The 24,996-nt window shown below is 49.6% G+C and overlaps 1 protein-coding gene across 1 annotated transcript in view; it reads right to left on the bottom strand.

Moving 5' to 3' along the window:
* The window catches only part of trrap (transformation/transcription domain-associated protein), a 170,496-nt gene that overhangs the window by 128,789 nt on the left and 16,711 nt on the right, over window positions 1–24,996 (bottom strand). Inside the window, exons 14-27 of the mRNA XM_078418086.1 lie at window positions 23,921–24,155; window positions 23,092–23,413; window positions 22,516–22,613; window positions 19,354–19,548; window positions 17,984–18,175; window positions 15,250–15,415; window positions 14,516–14,772; window positions 12,014–12,214; window positions 7,703–7,854; window positions 6,054–6,253; window positions 4,727–4,944; window positions 3,880–4,077; window positions 2,855–3,115; window positions 1,920–2,081 (exon numbers count right to left, since the gene is read on the bottom strand). Of these exons, the coding sequence (XP_078274212.1) occupies window positions 1,920–2,081; window positions 2,855–3,115; window positions 3,880–4,077; window positions 4,727–4,944; window positions 6,054–6,253; window positions 7,703–7,854; window positions 12,014–12,214; window positions 14,516–14,772; window positions 15,250–15,415; window positions 17,984–18,175; window positions 19,354–19,548; window positions 22,516–22,613; window positions 23,092–23,413; window positions 23,921–24,155 (2,857 nt within the window). The remainder of the gene's footprint in view (window positions 1–1,919; window positions 2,082–2,854; window positions 3,116–3,879; window positions 4,078–4,726; window positions 4,945–6,053; window positions 6,254–7,702; window positions 7,855–12,013; window positions 12,215–14,515; window positions 14,773–15,249; window positions 15,416–17,983; window positions 18,176–19,353; window positions 19,549–22,515; window positions 22,614–23,091; window positions 23,414–23,920; window positions 24,156–24,996) is intronic.

Genomic DNA, 24,996 nt, shown 5'->3' with positions numbered 1-24,996 from the left:
GGATAGTCAAGGCTCTTCAAAATCAGTGAGGTGTTGTTCAATCATTTGTCCATTGTTGGGCAAAGTGGCTACCAAGTTGAACACACCAAGCTCCCACATGCGACACCAAGGTAGTTACTGGTACATTGAAGATAGACACAAAATGCTGGAGTAACTCAGGGGGTAATGCAGCATCTCTGGAGAAAAGGAACAGGTGACGTTTTGAGTCGAGACCCTTTTTCTGACATTTTGTACGTCTACATTTTGTTTGGGCAGCGCGCAGTGGCTCAGCGGTAGAGCAGCTGCCTTGGAGCGCCAGAGACCCGGTTTCGATTTTGACTACGGGTACTGTCTGTACGGAGTTCACACGTTCTCCCTGCGAATGCCTGGGTTTTCTCCGGGAGCTCCGGTTTCCTCCCACACTCCAAAGACGGGCAGTTTTGCAGGTTAATTGGCTTCTGCAAATTGCAAATTGTCCGTAGATGTTTGGATGTGCTAGTGCACGGGGTGATGGCTGGTCAGCACGGACTCGGTGGGCGGAAGTGTCTGTTGGATAGAGGCTTCTGGATAGGTGCAAGGATAGGTAGGGAATGGAGGGGTATGGATCACGTGCAGGCAAATGTGAGCGCCTGGAACATCGGAGGCTGAAGGGACAAGTGTGTAAAACAACGAGAGGCATAGATAGGGTAGACAGGCGGAACCTTTCCTCCTCCCGCCCCCCCGGAGTGGAAATGTCAAAGCCTAGAGGGCACGGCTTTAAGGTGAGGTCAGTAGGGGAGGGAAGAGGACGGAGGGATGCTCGGGCGAGGTATTGTGGGGGGGTGATGGGGGTTGAGAGGGGGGGGGGTGTGTGAGCGGTACTGTCAGGGTGGAGGGTAGAAGAGGTAGCAAGGATGGAATGGGGGATGGAGCCTTGGTTTCAAGTTTAATTTGAAAGAGGATCAGATAGCACAGCGTTCCCGCAGGCTCCCTTCCATATACGAATCCACGACATGGAGATCTGTACCAACTGTCCAGTCCCCTGACTGATGCACAGAAATGTTGACACTCTAATATTCTAGTGAATCGAATTGCCCGAGACATGTATCGGCGTGAAGTAAACGGTTCTGTCTTGCTGCTGATTGCTGTGTGCATGAGCAGCCTTGAAATTAAAAAGCGTGTCACAGCGCTGTAGATATACACCCAGCAAGGCTGGACTTATTAAAAAGAAAACTTCAGGAGCCAACTCATCAGTCAAAGTAACTGGATGGTGTTTTTGAACCAAGTCATAGCGTGGAAACAGGCCCTTCGGCCCAAATTGCGCACACCGACCAACGTGCCCCATCAACACACGCGCCAACTGCCCGCATTTGGCCCGTATCCCTCTAAACCTTGTCTTTCCAGGTACCCGTCTAAATGCTTCTTAAAAGTTGCGAGAGTACCTGCTTCAACTACCCCCTCCGGCAGCTCGTTCCATACACCCACCACCCTCTGTGTAAAAAGCTTACCCCCCAGGTTCCTATTCAATGTTTCCCCCCTCACCTTGAGCACATGTCCTCTGGTTCTCGATTCCCCTAGTCTGGGCAAAAGACTGTGCGTTTACCCCAATCTATTCCTATCATGATTTTGTTCCCAATCTATTTGTCCCAATCTATTCCTATAAGAATACCCCTCATCCTCCTGTGAACCAAGGACGACAATTTACAATTTGTACCAAAGCCAATTAACCTACAAACCTGCACGTCTTTGGAGTGTGGGAGGAAACCGGAGCACCCGGAGAAAGCCCACGCAGTCGCAGGGAGAACGTACAAACTCCATACAGACAGCACCCGTGGTCAGGATCGAACCAGGGTCTCTGGCGCTGTGAGGCAGCAACTCTACTGCTGCTCCAAGGTGCTGCCCCTAAACTAAAACAAAACTCCTCAAAGGGAAGCAGAGAGCCGCGTCCATCCGTCGCCTACCTCGGTATAAAAGACTTTGTGCTCCACTACGTTTAAGTCCATGGTGAAGAGTCTGGGCTGGAGGGTGGTGCAAAATGTGTTCCCTTCCATCAGGCCGATCTGAGCGTTTGCCGGCTGGTGTCGCAGCAAGTGCTTCTTGGGTGGAACCATGTCTTGTAGGACCTGGCAACACAAGGAAAAGTCCAGGATCACATCAGCATTGGACACATGGAGCAAGTTTATAGTCACACATCACAGAGGTCAGTAATGGTAAAACATCCTCATGACAAGGTCTCTTCAGAATGCTTTGACAAGTCAGAGTCATCGAGTGCAGAAACAGGCCCTTCAGCCCAACTTGCCTATGCTGATCAAGATGCCAGGTCTAGGTTACCTCCCGCAAAACCTTTCCTATCCATGTACTTGTTCAAATGTTCTTTAAATGTTGCTACTATTAGGCTGGCGGGCCTGTTTCCCTGCTGTATCTCCGAACTAAACTGAAGGCCTTGTTCCGCGGAAACATTTGCTCCTGGTCTACATTTTGGGGGTGGGAGGGGAGAGTTTTCCTTTTGGAGATACAGTGTAAACAGGCCCTCCGTGCCTATCAGTGATCGGCCATATACCAGTTCTATCCTACACACTAGGGGGCAATTTACAGAAGCCAATTAACCTACGAACCCACAGGTCTTTGGAGTGTGGGCGGAAACCGGAGCACCCGGAGGAAACGCAGTCACAGGAAGAACATGCAAACTCCTCACAGACATCGCGCAAAGCAAGGATGGAACCCTGACCCTGGTCCTCTGGCGCTGTGAGGCAGCAGCTCTACCAGCTGCACCAGTGTGCCACATTGGTACATGAGACTTAAACACTTATGCCTCGAGATTGAACCTACCAGCTGCGCCACTGTAACGCCCCAGTACGTGACAATTAAATGCTCATGATCCGAGGTTGAACCTCACCTCTTTGTGGGGCTCCATGATTTCTGTCACGCTTTTGCCCGTCACTTGGGCAAGCACCTGCAATGAGTGCATGGCCTGCTTCCGCACAGTGGAGTTGGGCGACGTGACTTCACGCACCAAGTCGTGAGTCACGTGGTGGAACGACTTCTCCTGAGCCATCAGCAGCTCCTCCAGCTTCTCCTCCTCCTTCAGTGGGGTGGCACAGCGAACCAGCAGCTGCTCCAGGGTGGTCTTGGCCATTGCAACGGCACCATTGGAAACCTGAGAGGAGCAGAATTATCCCCTTCAGGAGGTCACAGAATCAGAGTCACGCAGCACAGAAACAGCCCCATGCTGACCAAGATGTCCAATTTAAAGCCACAATCATACAGCACGGAAACAGCCCCATGTCGGCCAAGATGCCCCATCTAAGCTAGTCCCATTTAGTCATAGTCATCCCTCTAAACCTATCCTATCCATGTACCTGTCCACATTTAAATGTTGTGATAGCCCGGCAGCCCCATACACCTACCAGCCTTTGTGTAAAAAAAGTCCCCCCTCACGTCCCTCATCAGGAATGGGTGTCAGAGATGGATTTCTACCCCAGATTCCCGCTGTTTAGTTTTAGTCTAGATTTAAAGCAACCAATTTCAAAAACATGCAATGATCGATTGATTTGATTGATACAGCGTGAAAACAGGCCCTTCAGCCCACCAAGTCCACGCCGACCATCGGTCACCCGTTCACACTAGTTCTATGTCATCCCACTTTCTCATCCGCTCCCCACACAGTCGGGGGCAAATTACAGAGGCCAATTAACCTGCAAACCCGCACGTCTTTAGGATGTTGGAGGGAGACCAGAGCACCCGGAGAAAACCCACGCGGTCACACTGGGAGAACGTGCAAACTCCGCATAAGACAAGCGCCCGAAGTCAGGACCGAACCCGGGTCTTTGGCGCTGGCCTGAGGCAGCAGCTCTACCCGCTGTGCCGCTCTGCGTGTAGCGCAGCGCTGACGACCGGTCACCCCCGCGCAGAGCACGGTACCTCTCCGGTCAGGTCCATCATGACGAAGAGCAGAGCCTTCAGGAAGGTTTGCTGGTTCTGCAGGACCCAGATCAGCGGCAGGCGCTCCATTAAAAACTTGATGGAGACCACACCTCCGAGTTTGGCGTACCACGCTTGTTCATAGCAGCAGGCGCAGAGACGCTCCACGATGTAGGAGAATAACGGCAGCAGGCAGGCCTGGAGGAACAGTACAAAGCAACGTTTATTACCTATTCTGTCAGGCTGTCGAATGAGATGTTAAACCAGGATCCAACACCAACCCACCCCCCCCCCTTCCCAGTGCCCCACGAGGATGTCTCACAGCACCAGAGACCCCTGGTTCAATCTGGCCCTCAGATGCTTTCTGCCTGGAGTTTGCACGTTCTTCTTGTGACCCTGTGGGTTTCCTGGGGGTGCTCTGGTTTCCCCCCAGATCGCAAAGGCGTGCAGGTTTGGAGGTTAATATTCCTTTTTTAAATTCCCCCTGGTTTTGTCAGGAGTGGATGAGCACGTGGGGCAGCGTAGAACTAAGTGCCAGCAGATAACAATTAGGTCGTGGCATCATGTTTGGACAGCGCAGTGGCAAAGCGGTAGAGTTGCAGTGCTAGAGATCTGGGTTCAATCCTGACCTCGGGTGCTATCTGCAGCGTTCTCACTGTGACTGTGTGGGTTTTCTCCAGGTGCTCCAGTTTCCTCCCACACTCTCAAGTCTAAAGTAAAGTAGTCTGAAGTAAAGTAAATGGGTGATCAAAGGTCGGTGTGGACCTGATGGGCCGAAGGGCCTGTTTCCGTGCTGTATTTCTAAGTTCTAAGATAACCTTGTATTCAAAAAGGCGAAACCACTCACCCGCTCCTTCGAGCCCAAGATGATGCTTGCCACGTCAAAGATAACGGCCAGCGCCACCTCTCCTATCTTGCAGAGTTCCTTTTCCTCGTACGCCATGCAGATGGCAATGGCATCAATCAGGACAAGGGGGTCCATGCCCTTGGAGCCGTGCTCCTCGCTGTGGAACATGGCGGTGCTCGGCTGACTGCCCACTTGGTAACACTGCAGCAGGAAGGGGCCTGGGGTGCAAGCAAGCAAAGGGTTCATCTCATCACAACGCAGCTGAAAATCACACAGGACAAACCAGAGGACAAGGGGGGACACAGTGACACCGCGTGACAGAGCTCCTGCCTTACAGCACCAGAGACCCGGGCTCCATTATGACAGCGGCTGCCGTCTGTGCGTGGAGTTTGCACGTTCTGCCTGTGGCCGCGTGGGTTTTCCGCAGGTTCTCTGGTTTCCTCCCACATCCCAAAGATGCGCAGGTTTGTAGGTTGATTAGCTTCTGTGAATTGCCCCGAGTATGCAGGGAGTGGATGCGAACGTGGGATAACATGGAACTAGTGTCAGGGGTGATCGTTGGTCAAGTGTGGAAGCAGCCCTGTTTCTACACCGGGGCACTAAAATAAACGACCAATACTAAACACAATCCAATAAGTAAAATTATAGTTGGGCTAAAGAAGCCATCACTCAGGCCAACCTACAGAGGGCCAATTAACCCACAAAGCCCAACGTCTTTGGGATGTGGAAGGAAACCGGAACACCCGGGAAAAACCCACGAGGTCACTGGGAGAACGTTACAACTCCATACAGGCAGCACCGGAGGTCAGGATCAAACCTAGAGTGCAAGTAAATGGGGAATTAGGGGAGAGCACCAGTAAATGGAGATTTTGATTTGTTGGTACATAAGATCATAATGGTTTGGATTATGGTAGATACAAAAAATGAAATATTTCCCATAGTAGATGCTTGAAATGAGAGAAGGGAGAGGGGGGAGAAAAAGAGAGAGGGGGGGGAAGAGGGGGAGGGGAGAGAGGGGAGAGAGGGGGGAGAGGGGAGAAAAAGAGAGGGGGAGGGGGAGAGGGGGGAGAGAGGGAGGAGGGGCGAGGGAGGAGGGGCGAGGGAGGAGGGGCGAGGGGCAAGGGGAGAGGGGAGAGGGGTTCCAACACAGTGAGTGAGGAGTGCATTGCTACATATGATTCACAGAACTGTACAGCACAGGAAGAGGCCCTTCGGCCGACAATAACAATTTCCTGTCGTTTTGTTTCTTTCCCCCTGCAAGAGCAGCTTTCAGTAACGCGGGGCCGCGGCCAGCAATCTCCGCCACTAGAGGGCGACAGCGACTCACCGCACTGCTGAGCTACGGCCACCATGGTGTAGTGGCGGATGAGGCTGGCCACGAACGGCAGAGCGCTAGGTCGCAGGTCCTTGATGACAGCCGACATGAAGGCCCCGGTCAGCGCTTGCTCGAAGGTTTTACGAGCGGGCGTGTCCTGCGCCTTGTAACGGTGCGAAATAATCACACTGGGAATCACCTTCTCCGTGAAGCTACGAGACAAAACACAAATAAAATGGCGCACGATTAACAAGCCCGCTGTAACAGGCACGGTATTGAAGCATTGCTTTTACATTTTGATAAGAGCTGACCCGATTCAATTACTCCATTTTAACACTGTCAGCGACTGACTACAAAGAAGATGGATGGTTCAATTTCATCGCAGGGATTCAGGGCCAGCCGCTGAAAGCACAGGGCAAGTGGCTCTCCAAAATGCACACGCACTGACTAGCAGTGTGATCATTGAGTGACGTTTCAATATTTACAGTGGGCGCCTGTTCAAGTCATTCCATTTGGATTCGAAAGGCTGAAATATTAATCAATCTGGCAGACATAAACAGCGATTACGCCAAGCTGCAGAAAGACTCAGGCTGCTGCCCTTAACACTTGACATGTTTCAGCACCACTTTTGTTGAGGGAGGGGGAGATTATTTCCTGACCACATTATAATCCCTTTCACTCAAGCACTTGGACGGAGAGCATTGGAAAACTGGTGGGCCACACAGCGTCCTGGCTGAGTACTGCTACATCCTTACTGACGGACACCGCTCACACGCTTTAAAGATGCAGCGGGGAGACAGGCCTTTTGCTCCACTGAGTCGGCGCCGACCAGCGGTCACCCCGTACACCAGCACCATCCGTCACACGAGGGACAATTTACAATTGAAAGCCCATTAACCAACAAACCTGTACGTCTGAGAGTGTGGGAGGAACCTGGAGTGCCCGGAGAAAACCCGCATGGTCACAGGGAGAACTTGCAAACTCCATACAGACAGCACCAGATCGATCCCAGGGCCTCTGGCGCTGTAAGGCAGCGACTCTATCATTGCGCCACCGTACCGCCCGAGCCATGTGCAGAAGCAGGCATGAGCACCTGCCACGCAAGCACACACGCAAGGGTTCGATCCTGACCAAGGGCCCAGTCCGTGTGGAGTTTTCACGTTCTCCCTGTGAATGCGTGGGTTTCCTCCGGGTGCTCCGGTTTCCTCCCACATACCAAAGACCTGCGGGTTTGTAGGTTAATTGGCCCTCTGTAAAATTGCCCCTCGTGTGTAGTGGATGGGCAGGGAGGAGGCTGATCTTACAGAGGTGTTTAAAATCATGAGGGGAATAGAGAGGGTGAATGCACAGTCTTTTCCCCAGAGTAGGATAATCGAGAACCGTAGGTGAGGAGGAAAAGATGCAATAGAAACCCGAAGGACAACCTTTCCACACAGAGGGTGGTGGGTACATGGAACGAATTAACAGAAGAGGATGTTGAGGCAGGTACTATAACAACATTTAAAAAGACACTTGGACAGGTACATGGATAGGAAAGGTTTAGAGGCATATAGGCCAAACGCAGACAAATGGGATAGGCTTATATGGGGTATCTTGGTCAGCATGGACGGGTTGGGCCGAATGGTCTGTTTGCATCCACTCAGTGTAGGGTGCATACGTACTTTGGGTGGGCAAGTAGTTGGTACAGTGAATGTTTGTTGTCGTCCAAGCTCATCATTGCCACTAAGAAGCACTTGATGACTTCCCAGGCCTGGCGACGGTAATATGGCTCTGTGTTTGCACTCTTCAGGCAGTCCAACGCTGTCTCAATCGCCTGGAAACAAAAGCAAAACCACATGAGGGAATATACCACAGCACAGCCTGGGAAAAGGCCCTTTGGCCCACAATGCCTGGGCCGAGCACAAGGCCAAGTTAAGCTGCCTGCACGTGATCCATATCCCCCCCCCCATTCTCTGCACTTCCACGTGCCTATCCAAAAGACTCTTAAACGCCTCCACCACCACCCCTGGCAGCGCATTCCAGGCACCCGCCCCTGTGTAAAAATACATTTCCCCGCACATCTCCTTTAAATACTCCCCCTCTGATCTTAAACCTATGCCCTTCAGTCTTTGACATTTCCAATGCAGGTCGAAGGTTTTGACTGTGAAAGGGATTTGAGAAAATAAAACATTTCACACAGGAGTCAAAGTCTGAAAGTGGAGGAACTTCTGGAGGAACTCAGCGGGTCAGGCAGCATCTGCGGAGGGAATGGACGGGCGACGTTTCGGGATCGTGACTTTCGGGTGGGTTTTCTCCGGATTCCTCCCACACAGCAAAGACGGTCAGGTTTGTAGGTTAATTGGCTTTGTTAAGTTGTAAAATTATCCCTAGTATACTGGCCTCTGTACATTGCCCCTAGTTTGTAGGGAGTGGATAACATAGAACTAGTTTGAACAGGTGATCAATAGTCGGCATGGACTCAATGGGCCAAAGGACCTTTTTTTTTAGATTTAGATACAGCGCAGAAACAGGCCCTTCGGCCCACCGGGTCCGCGCCGCCCAGCGATCCCCGCACACTAACACTACCCTACACCCACTAGGGACAATTTTTTAAAACATTTACCAAGCCAATTAACCTACAAACCTGTACGTCTTTGGAGTGTGGGAGGAAACCGAAGATCTCGGAGAAAACCCACGCAGGTCACGGGGAGAACGTACAAACTCCGTACAGACGGCGCCCGTAGTCAGGATCGAACCTGAGTCTCTGGCGCTGCATTCGCTGTAAGGCAGCAACTCTACTGCTGCGCCACCGTGGCGCCAGGTCGGTATGGACTCGGTGGGCCAAAGGACCTGTGTCCAAGTTGTATCTCAAAACTAACCTAAATGCCACACAATGCTCAAATCTGCAGAATTCCACCATGTTAATGCAAAGACAACTTGTGGGGTGGGGTTTGTGGGAGGGGGGGGGGGGAGCAGAAAAATATACATAAATAACTGCATTTTTTTAAACGATCGAGAAATTAACACCAGCTCAGACACAGGTGAAATCCATGCTTCGTCAAATCCAGAGACAGGTTTGCAATTATGTCGCAACTAACTGGGGAAGGACACAAAAAATTGGAGTAACTCAGCCGGTCAGGCAGCATCTCTCGAGAAAAAGGATAGGTGAGGTTTTGGGTCAAGAGCCTTCTTCAGTCTGAGAGTCAGGGGAGAGAGAACAGAGATATATGAAAAGGCACACAAGGCAAATGAATGAAAGATATGCAAAGAGACAGATCAAAGCCAGCAACGATGATCAAGGAAAGGTGGAGCCCACAGTGGTCCATTGTTGGCTATGAGGAAGGTGATAACAAGTGGATACAAACAGTGAAAATCAGCAGGGCGACAGTGAAACTAGTACGATGACTAGGGTGGGGGGGGGGCGGAGAGAGAGGGGATGCAAGGGTTACTTGAAGTTGGAGAAATCAATACTCATACTGCTGGGTTGTAAGCTGCCCAAGCAGAACATGAGGTGCTATAGACAATAGACAATAGGTGCAGGAGGAGGCCATTCAGCCCTTCAAGCCAGCACCGCCATTCAATGTGATCATGGCTGATCATTCTCAATCAGAGATTGAGGAGCTGTTCCTCCAATTTGCACATGGCCTGTCCTGGGCCTCCACCACTGTCAGAGTGAGGCCAAACGCCACTGGCCCTGTGTCCATCTTTGGTGTAAAACAGCATCTGCAGTTCCTTCCTACACAACTGACCGGGGATGTTCCCAGCACGGCACACAGTCAGTGAGGATTTCCAAGACACTTTTGATACATACTCATAGCTTCCGAAACAAAACGGATTAACCCAGAGAGCCAACAGAAAAAAGTATGACCTGACGGTCATGAGGGTGAGGAGGCAGCGGGGTGGAGGTGGGGAGCCGAGTATTAAATAGTGCGTGACATTTAGGAAGATGTGAAACGATGGCCGAGCGGGTCTATTGATTAATGATGGCCTTAACAAAATAGGGAGTGATAACTCAAGTTCAGGAAATCAGGGAGTAGCCACGGTTTGGGTGGAGACGAGAAATGAAGGCAGGAAGTCAGCTCCGAATAATGGCATCCACATCGGACTGATATGGATACGAGAGAAAAGATGAGAAAGATAAATTTAATGAGAGCTTGTCAGAAAGTTGTGTCAAAAAAATAATAGAGTCATAGAGTGATATAGCGTGGAAACAGGCCCTTCGGCCCAACTCACCCACACCGGCCAACAATGTCCCAGCTACCCCAGTCCCACTTGCCTGCACTTAGTCCATAACCCTCCAAACCTGTCCTATCCATGTACCTGGCCAACTGTTTCTTAAACGATGGGATAGTCCCAGCCTCAACTACCTCCTCTGGCAGCTTGTTCCATACACCCACCACCCTCTGTGTGAAAAAGTTACCCCTCGGATTCCTATTAAATCTTTTCCCCTTCACCTTGAACCTGTGCTCTGGTCCTCGATTCCCCTACTCTGGGCAAAAGACTCTGTGCACCTACCCGATCTATTCCTCTCATGATTTTGTACACCTCTATAAGATCTCCCCTCATCCTCCTGCGCTCCATGGAATAAAGACCCGGCCTACTCAACCTCTCTATAACTCACACCCTCTAGTCCTGGCAACATCCTCATAAATATTTTCTGAACCCTTTCAAGTTTAGGAGATTTCATGGGATTATCATGGGAGATTTTAAACACCACCTGGGAACAAATCATGGAGTACAAACAAAGACATACATGTTTGTAGGTTAATCGGCTTGGTAAATGTAAAAATTGTTCCCAATGGGTATAGGATAGAGTTAATGTGCGGGGATTGCTGGTCGGCGCGGACCCGGTGGGCCGAAAGGGCCTGTTTCCGTGCTGTATCTCTAAACTGCAGATGTCGGTTGATACATGAAAGGGCAAAGTGGTGGAATATCTCAGCGGGTCAGGTAGCATCTCTGAAGAACATGGATAGGTGACATTATGGGTTGAGATCCTTCTTCAGACTGATTGTGGTTGAGGGGGAAAGAAAGCTGGAAGAGAGGAAGGGCAGGACAAAGCCTGGCAAGTGAGAGGTGGAGATACAATGAACTGCAGATGCTGCTTTAGGAAAACAAAGACACAAAGTGCTGGAGTAACTCAGCAGGTTAGGTAGCACCTCTGGAGAACATAGATATGTGACGTTTTGGGCCGAGACACTTCTTCAGGAAAAGAGTCTCTGACCCAAATTCTGACCTGGAGTGTCACTTGTCCATGTTCTCCAGAGATGCTGCCTGACACACTAAGTTACTCCAGCACTCTGTGTCCATGTTCTCCAGAGATGCTGCCTAACCCGCTGAGTTACTCCAGCACTCTGTGTCCATGATCTCCAGAGATGCTGCCTGACCCGCTGAGTTACTCCAGCACTCTGTGTCCGTGTCCTCCAGAGACGCTGCCTGACCCGCTGAGTTACTCCAGCACTCTGCGTCCATGTTCTCCAGAGATGCTGCCTGACCCGCTGAGTTACTCCAGCACTTCGTGGAAATGGTCCTACTTGGTTATGGAGCCAAAATAAAGGAGGAATGATTTGTTTCCGTGCTGTATCTCCAAAGTCTAAAGTCTAAAGTCTAAAGATATCAGGAAATATCCGAGATTACACAGAATAAATACATTCCGCAGAAACACAGACTCAGGAACTGCTTCAGACCCACGGCCACAGACGGCTGCGGAGGCCAAGTCATTAGATATTTTTAAGGTGGAGATTGACAGATTCATGATTACAAAAGGTGTTGAGGTTGTGGGGAGAAGGCAGGAGAATGGGGTTGCGAGGGAAAGATAGATCAGCCACGATTGAAGGGCGGAGTAGAGTTGAAGGGCCGAATGGCCTAATTTTGCTCCTTATAACATGTGAACCGCTCTCAGTAACTGAGTGTTGTAGTCACTGGCAATCTCCACGTACTGACAAACGCAGGTGAAACACCCGGGAGACTCCGACAAGGGAGTGGGCTAGTCTCACCTTCTCCATTGGAAGTTGGATTGAAGCCTTGCAGTCGGAGAACTCGGCCGTGATGCTGGGCCCTTGCACCTCGGTGACGATGTACTGCAGTTTCTGCGACTCTTTCAGCATCTTCCGATTGCTGCCGCCAAACTTGCCCAGCACGCGGTAGGCCACGTGGGAGATGCTGTCGGCCGGGTTGCGTAGGGTGCGCCACAGAGCCTTTCACAAAACAACAAGCGTCTCAGGCTTTCAAACGTCCCACTACACGTACAGGCTTGTAGGTTGATTGGCTTGGCATAAATGTAAACTGTCCCTAGTGTGTGCAGGGTAGTGTTAATGTGCGGGGACCGCTGGTGGGTGTGGACTCGGTGAGCCGAGGGGCCCGTTTCTGCGCTGTATCTCTAAACTAAACTAGCTTCCGTCGCCGCTTGTGGACTCGGGCATTGGGTTGGAGCTCGGCCAAGGGAGGCGGCAGCGGCAGCGGCAGGCCCTGCAGCAGCCTGGATCAGGAGCCGCTCACAAGAAGCGTTGGAGCAATAATCGGTACTTCTGTCCTGACAGTACCCACAGTCGGGATCACACCCGGGTCTCTGTCGCTGTACGGCAGCAATTCTACCGCAGTCCGTATTATATACTGGACTCCTTTCATATCATATCATATCATATACATACAGCCGGAAACAGGCCTTTTCGGCCCTCCAAGTCCGTGCCGCCCAGCGATCCCCGCACATTAACACTATCCTACACCCACGAGGGACAATTTTTTTAAAAATTATATATTTTTTTTAACATTTACCCAGCCAATTAACCTACATACCTGTACGTCTTTGGAGTGTGGGAGGAAACCGAAGATCTCGGAGTAAACCCACGCAGGTCACGGGGAGAACGTACAAACTCCTTACAGTGCAGCACCCGTAGTCAGGATCGAACCTGAGTCTCCGGCGCTGCATTCGCTGTAAAGCAGCAACTCTACCGCTGCGCTACTGTGCCGTCCTTTGTTATTGTTTATTATGGTGTTTGCAGAGCACTATGTTTACATATCTGTTTTTGCTGCTGCAAGCAAGAACTTAATTGGTCCATTTCGGGACATATAACAATAAAACGCTCAAATACACTCCACAGAAGTTTTTTTTAGATTTAGAGATACAGTGCAGAAACAGGCCCTTCGGCCCACCGGGTCCGCGCCGCCCAGCGATCCCTGCACATTAACACTATCCTACACCCACTAGGGACAATTTTTACATTTGCCCAGCCAATTAACCTACAAACCTGCACGTCTTTGGAGTGTGGGAGGAAACCGAAGATCTCGGAGAAAACCCACGCAGGTCACGGGGAGAACGTACAAACTCCGTACAGACGGCGCCCATAGTCAGGATCGAACCCGAGTCTCCGGCGCTGCATTCGCCGTAAGGCAGCAACTCTACCGCTGCGCCACCGTGCCGCCCATATTATAGTTTATGTTTGAAATAAACTGCATGCAATAGCGACCATCTTCCAATCCGGTGATCGGTTATTCACTTAGGGACAGGTTTGATCGTGTTATCCAACGGGTGTGACGGGCGAGGAGCGAGGCCGGTGGGAGGGGAGAGGGCATCGAGGTCTGGCCTACTGCGCCCCTCAGCTCGGCTGCGAAACCCCCCCCCCCCCCCGGGGAACAAAGGTGGACGGGCGAGGAGAGGGACGTCCGTTCGCTGGTCGACCCACACGTCCAAGGAAGGCGACGGCTGGAATAGCCTGGGGCTCGACTGGATCAGGAGGACTAGAGCACGGACTGGACTTTAAAAATGGTGCCAAAACCTGGCGCCTCTTGCAGGTGGAATCAGTGGACTATTTCTGCACTCTTTGATGATAATCGGGGATATGCTTAGGTATGGCAGTACTCTACTGGACTGGTGGCAAGAAAATAATTCCACTGTGCATTTGTACATGTGTCTTGTGAGCAGTTTTGGGTCCCGTATCCGAGGAAGGATGTGCTGGTGTTGGAGAGGGTCTAGAGGAGGTTTATGAGTATGATGATCCCAGGAATGATTGGGTTAACACATGATGAGCGTTTGACTGCACTGGGCCTGTGCTCGCTTGGGTTTAGAAGCATGAGTGGGGACCTCGTTGAAACCTATCAAATAGTGAAAGGCCTGGATAGAGTGGATGTGGAGTGGATGTTTCCACTAGTGGGAGAGGCCACAGCCTCAGAATAAAAGGATGTACCTTTACAAAGGAGATGAAGAGGAACTTCTTTAGTCAGAGGGTGTTGAATCTGCGGAATTCGTTGCCATGGAAGGCGGTGGAGGCCAAGTCAATGGATATTTTTACGGTGGAGATTCTTGAGTAGTGAGTGTATCTGGGGTTATGGGGAGAGGGCGGGAGTATGGGGTTGAGAGGGAAAGATAGACCAGCCAAGATTGAATGGCGGAGTAGACTTGGAGCCAAATGGCCTCATTCTGCACCTAGAAATGATGAACTTCTGAACACGTGTCGATAAAGCACTATTGAACCATTGAAGGAGACAAGAAGGCCTTTTACCTGCATGAGCTCAGCGCGCACTGGCTGGATGTGGTCGTACAAAAAGTCGGGCTGTAGGTTGTCGACGCACAGTTCCAGGGTGCGCAGGCCCTGACTGACCAGAGTCTGGGAGCCGTTGAGCGCAGATACCAACGGGTCCATTAGCATCGGCAGGTAGGGCAAGAGGGAGCTGAGGCGGACGGGCACCGTTAAACACAGCTCCACAAAGAGATCCTTCATGTGTTGCTTGTGCAGGCCGCTCTGCAGCATGTTCAGCCCTGGAACAAGAGCAGTGTGTGTGGAGCAGACAGTACGTCCTAGACCCTTTTACCCCACCCCCCCTCCGTTATTTACAGCTGCAACCAACTTACCTTCAGAGCAGTGTGTGTAGAACCCTCAACCATGTCCTCCCCACCCCTCTCCCTCCGTTATTTACAACTGCAACCAACTTACCTTCAGAGCAGTGTGTGTCGAGCCCTCGACCCTGTCCTCCCCCCTTCTCCCTCTGTTATTTACAACTGCAACCAACTTACCTTCAGAGCAGTGTGTGTAGAGCAGACAGTACGCCCTCGACCCTGTCCTCCCCCCCCCCCTCTCCCTCCGTTATTTACAGCAGCAACCAAGTTCCTTTCCGACATCTGTCCGGTTCCTGAAGCAGCCCAGAATACATTGTGCCCACGTTTCAAGTAGATCGATCGGACGAGGGGTTATTTAATCTGCTGAACAGTACCAAGCTAATGTGGTTGCATCCGTACCTTGCAGCAGGTTAGGCAGCAATGGCAGAAACTCCTGATACAGGAGGTCGTGGCTGCCACCTCCAATGGATCGGAAGAGGGCTCGAAGCAAGAGAAAGTAGTTGTATGGCTCCTTGGCAGTTTGAGCAAGCTGCATTGAACTGTTCACAATCTTGTGCAGGTGTGGCTATGATAGAGAGAGAAAATAAAATGAACATCAGTGTGGTTTAGTCTATTGTCACGTGCACCGAGGCACAGTGAAAAGCTTTTTTGTTGCGTGCAAATAGTCAGCGTAAAGACTATGCATGATTGCAATCAACTCAGATCACATTGTATAGACACAGGATAAAGGGAACAAGGTTTTGTGCAAGATAAAGTCCACTTAAAGATAGTCCAATGTTTTACTTTTATTTATTTACTTATTTTTGTTTACACAATTGCCGATTACCTCACAGGATGGCTGATGCATAATGAATGAGAGAATCCTGAACCATCTGACATGTTGTAGATATGTATGGGCCTGCGCCTTGGAAGAATGTAGCGGTCAAATTGTGCATTTGTATTTGTGATATGATGTATTGTGAACACATCAGCTGCAAAGGGGTGTCCAGGGAGGGTGGGTGAGGGTTATTTTTGTTGTAATATATAAAGAGCAAAATGGAGGGGAATGTAATGCATTACGTTTTTCGTATTGTCTCTTTCCTTCAATAAAAATAAATTAAAAAAAATTAAAAAAAGATGGTCCAAGGGGTCTCCACTGAGGTGGATGGGCGGTGAGGACGGCTCTCTAATTGGTGGCAGGATGGTTCAGTTGCCTGATAACAGCCGACAGTAAACTGTCCCTGACCCTTGTCCCTGTCCCTGACACGGTAGTGCAGCGGTAGAGTTGCTGCTTTACAGCGAATGCAGCGCCGGAGACTCAGGTTCGATCCTGACTACGGGTGCTGCACTGTAAGGAGTTTGTACGTTCTCCCCGTGACCTGCGTGGGTTTTCTCCGAGATCTTCGGTTTCCTCCCACACTCCAAAGACGTACAGGTATGTAGGTTAATTGGCTGGGTAAATGTAAAAAAATTGTCCCTAGTGTGTGTAGGGTAGTGTTAATGTACGGGGATCGCTGGGCGGCACGGACTTGGAGGGCCGAAAAGGCCTGTTTCCGGCTGTATATATATGATATGATATGATATGATATCAGGCTGATGAAGGCTCCTGATCCAAAACTGCAGGGGCCAAGTCACTGGGCATTTTTACAGCGGAGATTAACAGATTCTTGATTGGCAAGGGCATCAAGGGTTATGGGGAGCACGCAGGAGCATGGGGTTGAGCGAGAAAGATAGATCGGCCATGATTGAATGGCGAAGCAGACTCGACGTGCCAAGTTACCTAATTCTGCTCCGATGACACATGAAACATTGCCTGCCGGTTCCCTCCCCAGATTCCTCCAGCACTTTTGTGCTTCCTGCCTACTTCACACGTAAGTGATACTTCAATAGAAGAATTAGATACCCTTTGCAAAATTAAGTTAAAGCTTATACGCTGAGCTATTCACCTGGGGGACTATTACGTGGTCAATTTCAAAAGGCTTAAGCAGTCAATCCCTAAACTATTGAAACAACATTAACATACAGACGACTGAAACCAAACATTTAAATTTCTGTTACACCTCATTAAGTTCACTCAACCTTGAATTTTCTGACAGCGAGAACAAAAGGCAGCTGTTTCTCTAATATAATATTTTAAAGTGACCTTCATAGAAATAAAATTATATATTAAACCATTAATCATCAAGAAAAGGCACATTTCAAAACAGTCACATCATTTCAATCAGTCAAGAGTCTAATGTGGGTTTTTTTTTTCTACACATACAAACAAATTCTAAAATACCGTTCAAGGAATTTGAACGACAAGAAACATTTAACCTAATTACAAGGGAGGAAAAAAGGTGGAAACTAGAAACCAGCCAGGCTTTGCCGATGTGTCTGCAATCTACTGTTTTATGCAGAGTGGTCAGTGTGGAACTCATTGCCAAGGGAGTTGGTCAAGCAGATGCTATAGTTGCGTGCAAACAGGAGATGGACAAGCAACCGATAGTAAGAATTTGCAAACTGGACTGAATAAGGGTCGCGACCCAAAGCGTCACCTACCCATTGTCCCAAGAGATGCTGGATGACATTTCAGGTCGAGACTCTTCGGGCTCATGGGTGACCTGAAACGTCACCCATTCCTTCTCTCCAGAGATGCTGCCTGTTCCGCTGAGTTACTCCAGCACTTTGTGTCTATCTTAGGTATAAACCAGCATCTGCAGTTCCTTCCTATACACTCCCCAGAGATGTTGCCTGACCTGCTGAGCTGCTCCAGCATTTTGTGTCCACCTTTGCTAACTAGCTTAGGGGCAGCACAGTGGGGCAGCATTGGGAGCTGCTGCCTTACAGTGCCAGAGAACTGACTACGGGTGCTGTTTGTACAGAGTTTGTATGTTCTCCTTGTGATCACATGGGTTTTCTCCAGGTGCTCCGGCCTCCCTCCACACTCCAGAGATGTGCAAGTAAATGTCCCTGGTGTGTAGGATAGTGCTAGTGTACGGGGTGATCGCTGGTTGGCGTGGACTCGGTGGGCCGAGAGTCCTGTTTCCGCACTGTACCCTCTAAGGTCTACAGCATTGTAGACATCACAAAAGCGACTGTATTTTTATTTAGGCACTAGCCTGGTACAGTGTATACGAACACACGCCAAGACCTTACGATCGCTGGCACTCACCTTCAGCATCTGTTCATTTTCAGCAGCAAACAGAGACACTGAGCCGAACACCAGCTTGAAGAGCTTGAGGTAGAGGTTGGAGAGCTCCACGTTTGAGCCCATCTCCGGGAGTCGGTCGAGGAGATACTCCACCAGGATCGTGGCAAAGAGAGCTGACGTGGACAGGTTGGCCAAGAAAGAGTTGGCCACAATCTGTAGGAACAAAGCAAGGCAGTGAGACGTAGGACTTCAGGGAGGTCACAGCTGATCTAAAGGGTAAAAAAACAAACAAATGTCACCTTTCGACTTTAGAGATACAGCGTGGAAAGGTGCCCCATGGCCCACCGAGTCGGCGCCAACTAGCGGTCACCCCGTACACTAGCACTGACCAGCACACTAGGGGAAATGTACTGGCTCACCAAAGCCAATTAACCTATAAACCTGCACGCGTTCCGAAGGTGAGAGGAAACCTGGAGCACCCGGAGAAAACCCATGTGATCACAGGGAGAACGTACCCACTCGGTACAGACAACTCCCATAGTCAGGATCAAAGCCGGGACCCAGACGCTGTGAGGCAGCAGCTCCACCACTGCGCCCCCTACACACATCATCTCCACAGATGCTGCCCGACCCTCATGATAAAATCATCCAGCATTTTACACAGGTCCACCACTGACCTTCTGGCACCCTTGGTCCACAACCTTTCTGGATTATGCGTTTTGCCGAAGTAACGGAGGCCACGGACTCGGAGGCGAGTCCAACGGTACCGGAACAGCCCGCCTTGGCCACCGGGGAGCTGAGATACTGCCCCACAAAGCCGCCTCACCCGGCCCAGGCCCCACATTTCCGAGGGGACTTCCGGAGAAGATTCCAATTCTCATAATTGTGTCTGGATTAAAGGACATATTTAATGACCACCAGTTGCCGGCAAATCAGTGGTGGACCTGTATCTCCATTAGATTCCAGGGACCTAATGAATTTGAGCCTGAATTTGAATCAAATGAGTCTGAAGAAGATTCCTGAGCTGAAGCTCCACCTATCCATGTTCTCCAGAGATGCTGCCTGACCCACTGAGTTACTCCAGACCTTTGTGTCTTTTTTTTTGGTCAAGTAGTTTCTCTAGTTCCTTGCTTCTCTCATAAATTTTGATTGGGCTTAAACATTTATCACTTTATATGGCTGTGGTCTCAATAGACAATAGACAATAGGTGCAGGAGGAGGCCATTCAGCCCTTCGAGCCAGCACCACCATTCAATGTGATCATGGCTGATCATTCTCAATCAGTACACGGTTCCTGCCTTCTCCCCATACCGCCTGACTCCGCTATCCTTAAAAGTCTCCATCACTTACACTAATATTTTATTTAGATAATGATCAAGATTATACATCACCTGAAGTGCATAGTTCTTTGAGATCCTTTCCACCATATACGGGACGGTTGTCTGAAATATCTCTTTAAATGTCAAAGGATTCATCATGGTGAAAACGCCAGCGAAATGCTCCAAGACCTCCTTCTCCTCCTTCATCCTCACAGTCTGGCAATTGGCTACTCGAATGTACGTTTGGCCATTCCCTGCAATCTGTACCTAAAAATCAAATTAACACCGTTGTACCAAAGAGCAAAAGGGTTGTGCTAATTGCAAAAGGATTCTGCAATTTTCATTAATTCAATAATCAAAGAAGGTGGAACAGCACAGGAACAAGCCCTTCGGCCCACAATGTCTGTGCCGAACATGATGCCAGCGTCAATTAATCTTTTGGGATCCATATCCCTCCAATCCATATGTACAAATAGCGAAAGGCCTGGATAGTGTGGATGTGGAGAGGATGTTTCCACTAGTGGGAGAGTCTAGGACCAGAGGGCACAGCCTCAGAATAAAAGGACCTTTAGAAAGGAGATAAAGAGGAAACGGAGATGAGGAGAAACTTTTTCAGTAGGAGAGTTGTAAGTCTGTGGAATTCACTGCCTCAGAAGGCAGTGGAGGCCAATTCTCTGAATGCATTCAAGAGAGAGCTGGATAGAACTCTTAAGGATAGCGGAGTCAGTGGGTACGGGGAGAAGGCAGGAATGGGGTACTGATTGAGAATGATCAGCCATGATCACATTGAATGGTGGTGCTGGACCTATTGTCTATTGTCTATTTAGTCAGAGGGTGGTGAATCTGTGGAATTCATTGCCACTGATGGCTGTGGAGGCCAAGTCAATGGATATTTTTAAGGCAGAGATTGACAGATTCTTGATTAATAAGGGTGTCAGGGGTTATGGGGAGAAGACAGGAGAATGGGGTTGAGAGGGAAAGATACATCAGCCACCAATGAATGGCGGAGTTGACTTGATGGGCCGAATGGTCTGATTCTCCTCCTATAACGTATGAGCCTCCGGCGTTTCAGATAAAACAATCTGTGTTTGTCCATCTTCTCCTTGTTGCTAAAAGCTTCTAGTTCCGGCAGCATTCTGGTGAACCTCCTGCACCCTCTCCAAACCTTCCACATCCTTCCTGTAATGGGGCGAGCAGAATTGTACACAACACTCCAAATGCGTAGGATTTGGAATGAGAAAGTCGGACACGTCAACAGTGCTAATGAAACCTTTGATTTATTTTCAAACATGCATCTTGTTGACATTCTTTCCCCTCGGCCCACGTGGCTCCAGACTCGTACTAACATTCCTTGGAAATAACCCCGGCAAGACACTGGGTTCAAAGACAACGCCAGTCGTGCGGCAGAAACTAAATCCCAACAATGAGAGGAAGAGAGAATAATAAGGAAGGTAGACACAAAATGCTGGAGTAACTCAGCGGGACAGGCAGCATCTCTGGAGAGAAGGAATGGGTGACGTTTCTGGTCGAGACCCTTGGAAGAAGGATATTATAGTATGAGTGATATAATGTCCCTGTATAGATTTTTGTTTTAGATTTTAGATTTAGATTTTAGATTTAGAGATACTCTAAAGTATAGGGGTAGTGGCATTTAGGATGCTTTAAAGCCCCATTACAGGAAGCATGGCGAGGCTTTGGAGAGGGTGCTGAAGAGGTTTACCACAATCCCGCCTGGATTCGAGGGTATTCGCTAGAAGGAAATGGAGGGATGGCTGAAGAAGGGTCCCGACCCGAAATCTCACCCATCATTTTTCTCCAGAGATGCTGCCTGACCCGCTGCGTTACTCCAGCACTTTGTGTCTATCTTTGGTATAAACTTACATCTGCAGTTCTGTTTTGTAGCTGTAAGGAAAGGTCGGCGAGACCTGGGTGGTTTTCTCTGGAATACCAGGGGGTGAGGAGACTCCTGATAGAAATGTATAAAATGCCGTGAAGCAGAACCCAATCATGAGAGATAGACTGGGAGAAGCTTTTTTTCCCCGGCGGGGAAAATATTAAAAGACTAGAGGGCAGAGCGTGAAGGTGAGAGGGGAAATTTAAAAGGAGATAAGCAAGGCGTTTTATTTACATAGAGGAAGGCAAGTGTATGGAACGCACTGCCAGGGGTGGTGATGCAGACAGATGTGAAAGTGGATTTATACGGTGCTTTAGATAGACACACGGATATGCGGGCAAAGGTGGCAGTGTGAACTACAAAGAGGCTGTTAAGAGGTTGCAGGGTGACTTGGATAGGTTGAGTGAGTGGGCAGATGCATGGCAGTTGCAGTAGAGTGTGGATAAATGTGAGGTTATCCACTTTGGCAGCAAAACTAAGGAGGCAGATTATTATCTCAATGGTGTCAGATTAGGTAAAGGAGAAGTGCAACGAGACCTCGGTGTCCTTGTACACCAGTCACTGAAAGTAAGCGTGCAGGTACAGCAGGCAATGAAGAAAGCTAATGGCACGTTGGCCTTCATAATGAGAGGATTTGAGTACAGGAGCAAAGAAGTCCTTCTGCAGTTGTATCGAGCCCTGGTGAGACCACATCTGGAGTATTGTGTGCGGTTTTGGTCTCCGAATTTGAGGAAGGACGTCCTTGCTATTGAGGCAGTGCAGCGTAGGTTCACAAGGTTAATCCCTGGGATGGAGGGACTGTCATATGAGGAAAGATTGGAAAGGCTAGTCTTGAATTCACTGGGGTTTAGAAGGATGAGAGGGGATCTTATAGAGAAGTAAAAAAATCTTTAAAAGACTAGACAAGCTAGTTGCAGGAAAAATGTTCCCATTGTTGGGGGACTCCAGAACCAGGGGACACAGTCTTAAGAATAAAGGGGAGGCCATTTAAAACTGAGGTGAGAAGAGGTGAGAGAGTTGTGAATTTGTGGAATTCGCTGCCACAGAAGGCAGTGGAGGCAAATTCACTGGATGAATTTAAAAGAGAGTTAGATAGAGCTCGTGGAGGCTAATGGAATCAAGGGACATGGGGAGAAGGCAGGCACGGGTTACTGATTGTAGATGACCAGCCATGATCACAATGAATGGTGGAGCTGGCTCGAAGGGCCAAATAGCCTCCTCCAGCACCTATTTTCTATGTTTCTATGAGATTAACTTTACTTGACACCATGTTCAGCAAGGACACTATGGGCCAATGGGCCTGTTTCTGTGCTGCGTTGTTCTATGTACCAATACTGTACCTGGTATATATCCAAAGCCTGCATTGCATATTTAACCAGCTTGATATAAATCTGTGTTTCTTTGGGCTGTAACTGTTTGTTGGGGATGAACGAAGCCTCTGCAAAAGAGAAGAAACACAAGATCAGACGATGGCCAACTGGGGCGGCACAGTGGTCGAGTTGCTGCCCTACGGCGCCGGTTAGACCCCAGTTAGATCCTGTCTATACAGAGTTTGCATGTTCTCCCTGTGACCGCGTGGGTTTTCTCCGGGTGCTCAGGTTTCCTTCCACGCTCCAAAGACGAGCAGGTTTTGAGGTTAATTGTCTTCTGTAAATTGTCCCCAGTCTACAGATAGAATTAATGCATCAGTGGGAGGGGCAGACTTGGTGGGGGGTGTAGAGCTTGTTTCCACGCTGTTTCTCTAAACTAGGCTAAACATGGATGGGATAGGTTTACAGGGAGAAAGGCCAAAAGCAGGCAGGTGGGACTAGTGTAGATGGGGCGGGCGTGTTAGACGGCATGGGCAGGTTGCGCTGAAGAGCCTGTTCTCACGCTATATAACTATGCTTCTGATGTGGCAGCAGTCAGCGTATTACCTCCGGGTGATTTGCAGGAGGTGATGCCCCAGGTGATTGTCTTTACGCCACACACCAGCGTCTTAACCAAGCTGCGGCAGTCGGACACTTGGAAGGTCTGCTTCTCCTCCTTGTCCTTGTCGGTGTGTTTGTCCAAGGGGGGGCCCTGGAGAGTGGGCGTGGCCGGGGCGGAGGGGGGCACGGACGAGGTGGGAGTGGCCTGGGCGGCGGCGGCGGTGGCCACCGGGGCATCAGCCGCCATCAGCTCCGACTGCGGCTTGCACTTCTTGAAGATGGTGGACAGCTGGTAGCGGGAGATGGTGTGGAACTTCAGCACAAACACCTGCAACCCAAAGCAGACCACGGAGGTTAAAACTTACTGCCCTTCTCCAGAGGGCGGTGAATCTGTGGAATTCATTGCCGGACGGCTGTGGAGGCCAAGCCAATGGATATTGTTAAGGCGGAGATTGACAGATTCTTGATCAACACGGGTGTCAGAGGTTATGGGGAGAAGGCAGGAGAACGGGGTTGAGAGGGGATGATAGATCAGTCATGTATTCGAGGGAGTTAGATAGAGCTCTAAGGGCTAACGGAATCAAGGGATATGGGAAGAAAGCAGGAACGGGGTACTGATTATGGATGATCAGCCATGATCATATTGAATGGCAGTGCTGGCTCGAAGGGCTGAATGGCCTACTCCTGCACCTATTTTCTATGATTGAATGGCGGAGTAGACTTCATGGGTCCAATGGCCTAGTTCTGCTCTTAGAACGTTACGGACTTCATGGAAGGTCAGAGGTACAGCAGGCAGCGGCTGTGAAAGGTGTGTCGCACGATTCCCTTGCAGTACCTCCAACATCCTCATCAGAATGTCCCTGCCGTTGCCGTTCTCCTGCTCGCTCTTGGATCGGATGCAGTCCACCAGGTTGAGCAGCAGTTTGCACGACATGGTCTGGATGCTGCTAGGCAACGATTCGTCGTCGATGTTCTTGGCAAACAGCTGGACGGCGAGGGCCAGATCGTTGAGTGGGAGATGCTGGCGGACGTGATGCACCAGGTCAGCCAATGTGCTGTAGGCCAGAGGTCTGGTGAAGGAAGGGAAGGGAGAGGGACGCAAGTAGTAGTAATAATAATAATAATAATAATAATAATAATAATAATAATAATAATAATAATATTAATAATTATATTAATAATAATAATAATAATAATAATATTAATAATAATAATAATAATAATAATAATAATAATAATAATAATAATAATAATAATAATAATAATTTCCTCTATTCGTCCCACACCGGGGACATTTCCATAATTTACGGTAAACTAAGTCGGACGCTCCTCAAGAGGTCACGATGGGACGAGACGAGACAATGGCGCGGCAGGTAGAACCGCTGCATCGTGGCTCCAGCAGCCCGCGTCCAACCCTGACCTCAGTCACGTTTACCTGGTTGTCTACTCTAACCGACTTTTAGAGAAGTGGGGGGAGAGAGAAGTTGGGGGGAAATGGGGGAGAGTGGGGGGAGAGAGATTGGGGGGAGAGAGAGAGAGGTGAAGTGGGGGGAGAGAAAGAAGTCAGAAGTGAGAAGAGAGAAGTTGGGGGAGAATGGGAGAGAGTGGGGGAGAGAGAAGTTGGTGGGACTAAAAGTGATACTAAAAGTCTAGGAGTCTAGTTCTAGGAACAGAACTAGGCCATTGGACCCATGAAGTCTACTCTATTTTAGTGATACAGCGTAGAAACAGGCCCTCCTGCCCGCGCCGACCAGCGATCACCCCGTACACCAGCTCTATCCTACACTCGCGGGGCGATTTACACTGGGCAGTTAACCTACTGATGCTGCCGAGCCTATTGAGCATTTCCAGCATTTTCTGATTTTATTCTACTCCTACCGTTCATAAACAAAACCTACATATTATAATCCC

This window comes from Rhinoraja longicauda, chromosome 21 (genome assembly GCF_053455715.1).
Source record: "Rhinoraja longicauda isolate Sanriku21f chromosome 21, sRhiLon1.1, whole genome shotgun sequence".
Taxonomy (NCBI): domain Eukaryota; kingdom Metazoa; phylum Chordata; class Chondrichthyes; order Rajiformes; family Arhynchobatidae; genus Rhinoraja; species Rhinoraja longicauda.
This window is presented reverse-complemented; position numbering and strand designations above follow the sequence as displayed.